The following is an 11,681-nucleotide window of genomic DNA, read 5'->3' on the forward strand; positions in this document are numbered from 1 at the left end:
CGTTTAATAATAAACACACGACGTTTTAGTGCGGTAAAATCACATTATAGCGTGCCTACACGCGAAGCTCCTAATCTTATTAAAAACTTACAACCATGGTATAGACTACCGTGCTTACAACCTTATACCACACACTTGTGTTTTCGATGGGCACGAATCTTTCGCCATACAAATCATAGGGATCCAATTTACATTCGTTTTTCAATACGTAAGCATGTGCTAGAACCAAGCGGATAATAAGTAATAAAATAGATATACATTTACTTAATTCTTAAAAAGTTTATTTATTGAATATTTGACAAGTTTTCTTATTTTGTAGTTAAGTGTTTTGACAACTTCTTGGATATAAAACTGGTAAAAAATGATAAAAAGTATGTACATTTTAAACAATTTTTGTATGAAATACAGACATACGTATATTTCGTATAAAATAGTCTATATGGATTCAAATAATGGTACACAAAATGGGTCTTATGATGTAAAAATTTATTTTTGTACTTATATTCACAACTCTGTCGTATTAAAAACTGTTGAAGTGCGAAGAATTTGTATTTGGTAGCTCAAACGGAATTATGTGCAAGAATTATACATAGCCTAGTTAAAAAATTCTGCATTAATTAAAATAATCTTACAAAAATTTCTTGATTTGCTATTTTGCAGACCATACATGTTTATGTGTGTGTAAAATATTTTGACATTTACTGACAGCACGTGTAAAACTTTTCTTTCTTTCTATTTCCCATTACTTCCCAGCAAATCACGATTATTGAATCTCTAATAATTGAAAAAAAAACCGTGGAATGTTTTTAGGTAAGAAAGGGATGAACACTAGAGTTTCGGTTAGAAAAATCAATTGGAGCTTAATAATATCATAGGACCTTTAACTTAAATCTTGAGTAGCCATGATGGCTGATTAAACCGCGGTTTTCAGGGTAATATCGCTCTAAATTAATAAAGGTAATGTAGCCTCTAGCTGGCTTGCAGAGTAATAAATAAAATTTATTTCACGAATTTAGAAAGATTTTGTTTAAATATTTCAGAGTTTCTTTACGATGTCTCTTTTAATACCATGTTTCCACCAAAACTTTCAGTTGATTATATTACAGTTATATCGTTGTTCAGTACTTTGATAAAGTCACAAGTTTTAAATTTTGAGATTTTAAATTAGAGACAATATTTGTGACTTGAGGCGATTTTGCAATTCAGTACGTCACAAAAATCTCTCAATTGAAAATAAGAAGATCTAATCAACTGTTTCATTTCGTTATTAAGAGATGTGTATAAACATGTCGATAACAAATATTTAATTTTTTATAACGCAGTCAAAAAGCATATATAATTACCAATAAAAATTAATAATTATAGCTGAACTTTCAGTATATTCTAAATGGAAAACAATATTTCTCATTAGTGGTGTGCGACCTGCTTTATATCAAGGGACAAATTTGAGACAATACTTTGTGACTGAAGACTAGGAACTGTATTGTGAATAATAACTGATCACAAATTGAAACTTTAAAATGTCTCAAATAGTGACTAAATCTGTTTACAAAATTGCGCTATAAATATAATCTAATCAGTTCAAATTTTTAGTTGGAACCTCGTATAACAATAACGATTTGATCACTGAACACTGTAGTTACACGTTTAAAAACCCGTTTCCAAGGTGGTCACACGAATATCTCGATAAAATAGATGAAAATTGAAATTCATGGCAAACAAATTGTTAATTAATAATAAGGGGGATTCTCTTGCTCTTGCAAGATTGCACGATGACACAAAATGCAAAAATCCTATACCGAAATATGCAAGGCCAAGTGAGCACCCATTGCAGACTCTAGTGAACGGCTGATTCGGTCATTTTATTAAGGATGACTATTGTGAATTAGCGCACCTTCAGCATTCATTCTTAACAAAAAACTGTAACAAATTTTTATAATTTAAGTAAAAATTATAAAACCTATTTAAAACTTACCTTCCTCAGCAATTTAACGGCAAAATATGTCTTTATGTAAAATGACAACTAAACCAGGGTTGCAATTATATTTTTGCGTGACATTGAACGCAAATATGCATGGGTTTTGGTCTGACATATTTTACAGCCATTGCAAATAATTTTCTGCGTATGTTTGTTGTTGTGCCGGTGCATCAAGAGGAAATATATGCAATTCTTGCACCGTGCTAGGGTTTTGCAAGAGCAAGAGAATACCCCTATTAATTTTGACATTATGGATACAAAAACTTCTTTCTTAAGAGGAGGTACGCTTCGTATCCACACAACCTTCTATAATTCAATCTTGCTCTGTATTGAGTTAGGGGGTTTCCTAAAGTGTGAACAAATTTTATATTTGTTACTAGCAAGCAAAGTATGTGGATTCTATTTAATTCATTTTACGAACACATTTAATAATTTTAGTAACAGGCAAACATTCAAACGCTGCAATTGAGTTTGTTTTGAATTTCAATTGTCAAAATTTTCCTTTATATTTCGCACAGCAAATTTTAAAATTTGGTTACATCATAGTATATTTTTACACCTCAACTTAATACAAAAAAATTGGTACCGTTTGACACACAGAAAATTCTGGGAGATGGAAGTATTTTGGACAATTGTTGTGGTATATTCGAATGATGAAATTTTAACAACTTTAAAGAACACACATTGAAGGTGCACACAGAAACAAATTGAAGAGATCTTTCGCTCTTACAAGGTACAAGACGGACTCGCCGTGCTTCAAAAAAATAACCCTGGTTGGACCAACAGCTGGGAGTGCTCAGTTCTTTCGCGGTGAACTCCTTTTTGCGTTGGCGGTTGGCGCTTAAAAAAAAAATAACCCTGGCCAATCCATACGGACTTATCAATATAATGAAAATTCTGAAATATTTTACATGACTCATCACAATACATTTTGTATTGACGGCATAATCTTCCTTTTTTCTTATTTTTATTCCATTACAAAATATGGTAACTCAAATATTTTGTTTGTTTGTAACAATTTTCTTATTGTATGAAAAAATGGATTTCAACTAAAGTTTAATATGGAAATAAAGTTATTTTTGCACTATTTAATATACAATAAATGGTTAGAAACGAATTAGTGAAAGGTTAGTGGATGTAAAAGTTAAAAATATAAGTATAAAATTCATTATAAATCGGAGAAACACGTATATTAAATAGTTGAATTTTTGAACTTTAAATGCAAATATCTCTAAAACCATAAGACAGCGACAACTATATATATATACACATTCTAGATCTGGAGAACCTCCTCTATCCGCTATTATAAATCACAGCCAAACAAGCTAATAGCTTAACATGCTGTTCAAATAAAATATGCCTATTGATTATTTTTGTTCGTGGTTAAACGTATGCAACCAACGACATAGTTTGTGCAAACTGAGAAACTTTTTATTGTATATAAAGATATTGACAGTTTAAACCAAGTATAAATATATTCTTGATTACAACCTTGTAGATTAATGTGAGTTGTTCGTGAATTATACTTAAACAGCAAATCGAAATTAGACGTCGGACATCGTCACCAATTTTCATTGTGTTGAAAATTGCTACAAAATTTTAAAGAGTTTATTGCTAGAAAATCGTGTCTAATATTCATAGGCAAGTGTATAATTTTAAAAATATATTCAGGATTTGAATTTTCTGGATTATAGTGCTCTCTGATGTATATTTCTGTCGAATAAAAATCAAGTTTTCGATATTCATAATTTGTGACAATTTTGTGCTCTGAATGAAGATAAGTAGCAGAAAAAACACACTTCTTGCATTGGTGAGCGAATTGTAGGAATTGCAGCCATTTCTTTTAGGATATTCTCCGTTGTGGATTCCTTTCATAAATTTAATGTGTATGAGTACTCGTTAATCGTGGTAATATGAATATGTATATTTAGATTTATTGTGGTTAGGTTTTTTTTTATTAAAAAGCCCCGTTTATCTACCTATCTACGCGAGAATGAAAACTATAGGTTCAATTTAGAAAATAATAAGAGCAAATTTTAGAATTGCATCTCCTGAGATTGGATGTTCTCCAGATTAAGAAAATATATACATATGGTTACCGTTGTCTATTAAAAGTGCGTGTTTCTTTGATTCATAATGGGTTTTACACTTAAATTTTTAACTTTTCCACTTAGACTTCACTAAATCTTTTGTACATATTTATTTCCGATTAAATAGTGCAAAATAATTTTAATTCAATATTTGAAATTGGTTCAATTCTTTTCATTCACACAATAATAAAGATATAAATAAAAGGGTTTATTCTAACAAATAACGAACTACCTATCAAAAATCAAGAGTAAAAGCATTGTATGTTCATTTGAGGAAAATAATATCTTTCAAGAAAGAACTAATATTTGGATTAAAAATATATATATTTTACAATTGTATTAAACTTCTTTCCAAACTCTCTGAATACATACAACAAATATGAGTAATTTAGGACTATGTATCATAGTATTAACATATTAATCCAGCTTTAGAACCTGTACAGTGTACAGATTATATAGTTTAACAAAACTTCCATTAACGCGTTCACTGTTAAGTATAAAAATTACTAAAATACCAAATGTTACAATTGAACAGATTTGTTTAGTCACATTTTCAAACCTAACTCTAATATGAGATTAATGTGTAAAACTAAACACGGTAGTAGGAAGTGAAAAATAAATTCACATAACCACGAATATGATTAAATATTATCCGAGCGTTTTTCTCAACATTAATTATTTAGTATCTAAGGCAAAGTTGCGAAGTTTTGCAATTCAATATGCTTAAGCTTAAACTTCAGAATAGGAATTCGGGAAGAAATGGTTCAAGATCCTGATTTTGCTTCTTTTCTATAAGCTATTCGAGATGTAGATATTTTAATATAACAAAATATTAATATTCCGATAAATGCATGGCTTTTGTACACCAAACTGTGTGATTAGCTATTTTAATTTGATAATCAAGTTTCCACATGATTTGGCTGGAAAAATTTCAGTTTAGTTCAGTAGAAAAAAAACTGTATAGGTCGCAGAATTGTGACTGACGATGACTGCAAATAGCCAGCAGCATTATTTTCCTAAAATAGCAGATAATCATTATCCACACCAAGAACTGTCAGCTCTGCAGCATTTCTTAAAATTATTTGAGGTATGCTTTCTGTCGCTAGAGAGAGAAACTGCAACTCGTTATCATTTTTCCGAAAATTCTTGGGTGAATGAGATTGATTCAAGGTAATAACAGTTCCTTCATTTTTTCAGTTTTTTTGCGACTATTTGTATAAAAAATATAGCAAAACCATTAGCGCAATTAATATTGAACGTGTGGCATTTTCCCCTCAATCCTCACGATGCAAATATCACAATAAATATTGAACGTGTGACAGAGGCCTAAAGGATCCACCACCACAAATACCTTTACATATATATTTCTCTTATATATATGTTTAGATATTGAAGTGTGTGTATATAATTATATACACAGTAACGTACAAGTTGCCAGGTGTTTTTACAGTTTTAACTACCTGCTTATAAGTCAATAAGTGTTCTATACTAGCCTGTATTCCTCACATAGTGACGTTTTGTAAAATGTATAAGGATTTTTTCTCAATTATTTTAAAACATCTTAATATATGTACAATAGAAATAAACAAAAAAATTTCATATCTTTTTTAGTTTTATCACCTGTGGCAATACATAATAATAATAACTTCTATACAGAATAAATTTGAAAAGTGAAAATCTACGCTCTCGAGCAAACTATTGTCAGTAAAAATGGCTTGTGCAACACTTAAGCGAACACTAGACTGGGAAGCACTAAATCAGCGTCCTACAAAACGTAGACGTTGCAATCCTCTTGGGCAAACCACCGGAAACGGATCATCACCATCGCGCTCATCTGTGGCATCTACTTTATATGACAATGTGCAGAGTCCTAGTGGAAGCCGTATTTCCAAAGAACCACAGCCTAATCCATTCACAGAGACCAATTTAACAAAAATATCACCAGGTAAGTATAATATATAAAATATGTCATTTATATTTGATGCTTTAAGATTTCTTATAGAACATGAACCATGGTACAATAAATCATTTAATAATAACAAACTGAGATTATATTTAGAAATATTTTTTCAATTTATGAGCGTATTTTTTTTTTCTTTTTTTTTAAGATAAAATTGCTCAGGATATCCGTGATGAAATTAAACGACTGCACCGTTGTAAACGTCTTCAATTCCCATCGTCTAACGTAGATGGTATGCAACAGGACTCAGAATCGAGCGGTTCCGAAATGGGTGCCGATAGTCCACGTCGTCCTGACACCCCACCGAGTTTGGTGCGTAATCCAGAGAAAGCGCTTTTTACATTCAAGCAAGTTCAATTAATATGCGAACGTATGCTTAAGGAGAGAGAAGACGAGATACGTGAAAATTATAATGCTGTGCTGACTACAAAGCTCGCCGAACAGTATGATGCTTTCGTAAAATTCACTTATGACCAGATACAAAGGCGCTATGAAGCCACACCAAGCTGTGAGTAGAAATTTCCATTTATACTATATCCATTCAAAATTAAATACTTTAGTATCTGATAGTGAACAGTAAAATTGTTTATTATATTTTTTGTATATTTATGACTATTCTTGCAACGCGTATGCACATTATGAATTCGTAGACTTATGTATTTAAAGTCAGGATCAATGATGCTAATTTTTTTTATTTTGTTTACTTTTATTATTGCTTGATTATTTTGAACGAAAAAATTTGAAGTTTTTTACTTCAAGTCTGAATCTGAAAAGGTCAGTATTTTTTGCTGAATATTCAAAGTAAGAAATAATTGTTGATGAGTGCAACATTTGGTACACCACACTCCATTTACAATTTTTATTGCAAGCTAGATATTTGTTACAACAACATTTATTATAAACATATGTCGAAACCTGTGTGGATCTCCTCGATTTTAATTTATTACTCTTTCTAGTGTATAATATAATTATTTGAAAACCCAAATGAAAACATAATCGTTTGAAAGTCGTTATACCGTAAAATGTTTTTCAAATATTGGAGTGAACCAACGAATTATTTATTCAACATTCTTTTTTTGTCGCGTCAGATAATTTTTTCGTTTGCTGGATTAATTTTTTTTTCTAATTTTTTGTTTGCAGCTGCTTGTTATTTAAATAATTAATAAAAAGCTGCGGTTTATAATTATGTCTAAATAATACATTATTCATTAATTATGTTCTTTTATATATTTTTTTCAGATCTTTCATAATCGGACCTCAAGCGCACTGCATTACTAGTCGCTAAGATTTCATCGCGTATATACAACACTTTCTGTATTTATGCATTTTGTTGGAGAAACAATAATATAAAACTGAAATTCTCATCATAACTTAAAACATTAACTTAAATAAAAGCACTGAATGCGAATAAGATGAAAAGATAAATATAAAAAGATCATTATAACAATCGCCTAAAGGATAAAAATATTCAACTTTTCATATATTCTGGCATATTTTAATTTCTGCTCAAACATATAAGTTTTTTTGTCATAGTCGAAATAAAATATACATTTAAGTAAATTAGCATCTTAGTAACATAATTTCTAATGTTCTGTAAAAATCTATTGCGAACTTCAAACTGTACTTTATTTTCAACTATGACTTGGCCTTCCAACTAAACAAATTTAATAAACTTTCCTCAAGACACTGCATTAATTACGATTCAATATTTTTAACACATACATACATATGTAGATATCGTTCAATATTTGAAAGCGTATGTATATTTGGTTGATTTTGAGAATGAACTAATTTTTCATTTGTAGAGTTTGTTATACAATTTTAATAAGACTTTATTGAGGAATAATTCATGCTATAACTGAATGGTATGGGATAAAAGCTAAACTATTCCTGTCGGAATGTGATTGCTTTTGATTCAATGCCTTCTGCTATATATAGTATATTAAAATATATATATATGTATGTATTTATATTATATACATAATATAAATATATATATAATAATATAAATATAGTTGCAAATGACAATTGAGTAAAATTACTGAAATTAACATCTAATTATTCACTTGCCACTCGCTTTCTTATCAGAAAAATTCTTCATTTTTGTTAAGAGAAAAAATTAAAACACTATATAATTTTTTAAACTAATACATCCACAGCAGAGAAAAAGCGCATACTTTGAAATTGATATAACAAATAAACAAAACAAACAACAATTAAAAACCTCAGCATCAGTAAAAACAAATAATATTTACACAAACAACTATATGTTAATATATACTTAGTATAGAACAGATATTAGGTTAATGAAATTGAATTGATAAGATTATTATTTTAATAATAATGAAGTGAATATAAGAGCATACTGGAATTTTGAAATTGTACTTTTAAAAGATAATATCCCCTTTGGGTAAGTACCATTGACACAGAGTTTGCAACACCCAGAAGAAAATTTCGGATACCCTATAAAATGTATGTCACATACATATATACAGCACCCAAGCCCCCTTTTCGTAGACCAGGTCACATATATATGTAGTATAGTTGCGTCCAACTAATGACATGCTCCTGTAAATATTTTGCACCAACTTGTAAACTATTGAGGTCAAATTCAATTTCCAGAAAAATGAAATTATTATTGAGAATTTGATAAAAGCACTCAAGCACCTAAATACCAACTTGAGTATATTATACTCTTGCAACATACTGCTACAGAATGTAATTGTTTTGTTTACCATCACCTAACCACCACGCCCACAAAATGCCATTAAACGAAAACCTTTATATAACAGCTAAGCAATAAATTAAGATAAAAAACTGAAATTGGACATAAGGATCGCAGTAGCAAGGGGCTTTTGTGGGCTAAATATTTTGATAAAGCGGAGGTAGCTCCGCCCCCTTATAGGTGTACTGTATATAGTATATCTCTTAAACCATTAAGGCTAAAATAACAAAATTCGTTCAAGATAAATCCTAAAGAAACGCCGACCGAAGTGTGAAAATTAATGAAATCGGATCATAACATCGATCCCTCCCATATAACGGTACAGAGACATAAAATTTTACAGCCGAGTTGGTATGATAAGTGTTAAGGGCGGTAATGTGCATGAGTGGTTTAAGCGATTCCAAGAAGGTCGTGAGGACCCCTGTGACGATCAGAAGTCGGTCGTCTTCAGAAGTCAAAAATAAAGACAATGCTTATTTGTTTTTACGATTCCGAGGGTATTGTACACCGAGAGTTCGTCCCACCTGGCCAAACGATTAATGCTGTGTTTTACCTTGGTGTTATGAAGCGTCTTTTGTCACGCATTCGTCGTGCTCGACCACAATACCGTGAGGCAGGGTCCTGGCGCCTGTTGCACGATAATGCGCCATGTCATCGGTCGACGCTTGTCACTGATTTTTTGACAAAAAACTCCATATTAACCATTAATCACTCACCTGATCTGGCACCCTGTGATTTTTACCTATTTGGAAAACTTCATTTGCCAATGAAAGGACACTGGTTTCAGGACATTTCAGCTATCCAAAAGGCGACGACCGATATTTTCAAGAGCATTCCGAAAAATGACTATAAACACTCATTTGAAATGCTAATTGACCGGGCTAAACGCTGTATCGAAGCATAAGGAAACTACTTTGAATAAAAAGATATAACTTTTGAAAAATATTAATTTTTTGTTTTTTTTTTTTTAACAGTCCTGTTTCTTTTGTGACTGACCTTGTATATTTGAACATCACAAATTTTTAGGATACAAAATCTTTGATATTCTGCCTTTGAGAAGCAATTGCCCGATGCATATCGCATGTGCATTTGTCCGACGGCGGGCAGGATGCAGATCGCAATTTCTATCGGAAGCAAAAAATTCAAACAGATTCTTATTTTTTAATAATTCATCTCCTGGTAAGCCGACATATTGACCTAGTGATCGTAAGAAAATACCAGATTTAATTGATTTTGCTGTAATCAAAAATATAGATAAATCGCACATAAGAGCTGATACATGTACTGATCTATCTTCTGATCACTCTCCTGTACTAATAAAGTTATGTGAACAACCCATATTCGTTAATCCAAAAATGGGTCTAACTTCTTATAAAACAAATTGGCTAAAATATAAAAAATACTTCAGTAGCCACATTAATATTGAGTACAAAATAAATACAGGAAGAGATCTTGACGAAAGCATAAGAGAAGTCAATGATATAATAACCAGCGCAGCTGTCTTAGCAACACTAAACAAAAGTTATAAGACGCTTGGTTGCAGAAAAATCTCTAATAGAGAAATAGAAATGCTTTTAAAAAAAAAAAAGGCGTGCAAGACGTGAATGGCAGATAAATCGTTCCCCTTCCACCCAGCTTCAATTAAAATCTGCTGTACGTAAATTAAAAAAAGCGCTTAAACGTGAGGAAGAAATGAACACCGAAATGTATACATATAAAGAAGCTGTGTCCAAATTCAAACAAGCAAAATTCCCTTTGGAAAGCCCAAAAGTACATGAAGCCACCAACTTGGGTGGAAATTGGGCTCGAAGTGACGAGGAAAAGGCTAATTGCTTTGCAAATCACCTAAAAGGTATTTCAACCCAATTTGCCAAAGAACAACTTTAAGCTGTCAATCTTACCCAACACAGCTAAAGAGTCGCTCGAGTCACCTTCTGAAATTATTGGTATCATCAAAGAACTGAATTCAAAAAAGTCGCCGGGACATGATAAAATATCCCCAAAAATGCTAATTGAGTTTCCAATTATTGCTGTAGAGGTGCTCTCTTTGCTCTTCAATGCAATTCTTAGTTTCGGATACTATCCAATTTCATGGAAAAAGTCGAAGATTATCTTGATAGATAAACTTGGGAAAGACTTAACACAGCCGTCTTCATACAGACCAATCAGTTTTCTACCCTGTCTTTCAAAAGTATTTGAAAAAGTATTACTATCAAAGATGTCTCCTTTCCTCCACGAAAATAATACAATACCTATGCATCAATTCGGATTTCGTGCGAAACATGGCACAATAGAGCAAGTAAATAGAATTTCTAACGAGATAAGGAAAGCATTTGAGCACGGGGAGTACTGTTCAGCAATATTTCCAGATGTAGCTCAGGCGTTTGATAAGGTGTGGCACGAAGGTCGTTTATATAAGATTAAAAAAATTCTACCTTTAGAATTGCATAAAACATTGGAGTCTTATCTAAAAAATAGAAAATTTATGGTAAAAGTGGGAGATTTCATATCTGATGAACGACAGATAAGGGCTGGTGTACCACAGGGCATGGTTTTAGGCCCAACACTATAAATCATATATACAGCAGATCATCCAACAGCTAATAATGTATTAACGTCAACTTTTGCGGACGACACAGCTATAGTGAGCCGTAACAAATACCACATTTTAGCATCAAGAATATTAGAGGAGCATTTAAGTTCTGTCGAAGAATGGCTAGCGAACTGTCGTATAAATGCGAATGAACAGTAAAAATAAACAATATTTTAGTACCCCAAGCGAACGAAGTAACATATCTTGGTATTCACTTAGATAGAAAGCTCACGAGGAGAAAACACATCTCTAGTAAAATAACATGTATGAAGATTAGAGCTGCAAATTTTAATTGGCTTTTAAATTACAACTCCAAACTTAGCCTAGATAACAAA

At 31.5% G+C, this 11,681-nt stretch overlaps 1 protein-coding gene across 2 annotated transcripts; it reads left to right on the forward strand.

Moving 5' to 3' along the window:
- The first annotated feature begins 3,514 nt into the window (after nt 1-3,514).
- Nucleotides 3,515-8,386, forward strand: LOC120777933 (akirin). Of its 2 annotated transcripts, none has more exons than XM_040109517.1 (4): nt 3,515-3,619; nt 5,725-6,013; nt 6,177-6,536; nt 7,268-8,386. In XM_040109517.1, the coding sequence occupies exons 2-4, from the start codon at nt 5,779-5,781 to the stop codon at nt 7,276-7,278; spliced, it is 606 nt and encodes a 201-aa protein (XP_039965451.1). In that variant the 5' UTR covers nt 3,515-3,619; nt 5,725-5,778; the 3' UTR covers nt 7,279-8,386. The 2 variants fall into 2 exon arrangements, with proteins under 2 accessions (XP_039965451.1, XP_039965449.1); XM_040109515.1 differs by lacking the exon at nt 3,515-3,619 and adding an exon at nt 3,651-3,788 and having other exon boundaries at nt 5,680-6,013.
- Nucleotides 8,387-11,681: the final 3,295 nt, after the last annotated feature.

This window comes from Bactrocera tryoni, chromosome 5, assembly GCF_016617805.1.
Source record: "Bactrocera tryoni isolate S06 chromosome 5, CSIRO_BtryS06_freeze2, whole genome shotgun sequence".
In the NCBI taxonomy this organism is placed as follows: Eukaryota; Metazoa; Arthropoda; class Insecta; order Diptera; family Tephritidae; genus Bactrocera; species Bactrocera tryoni.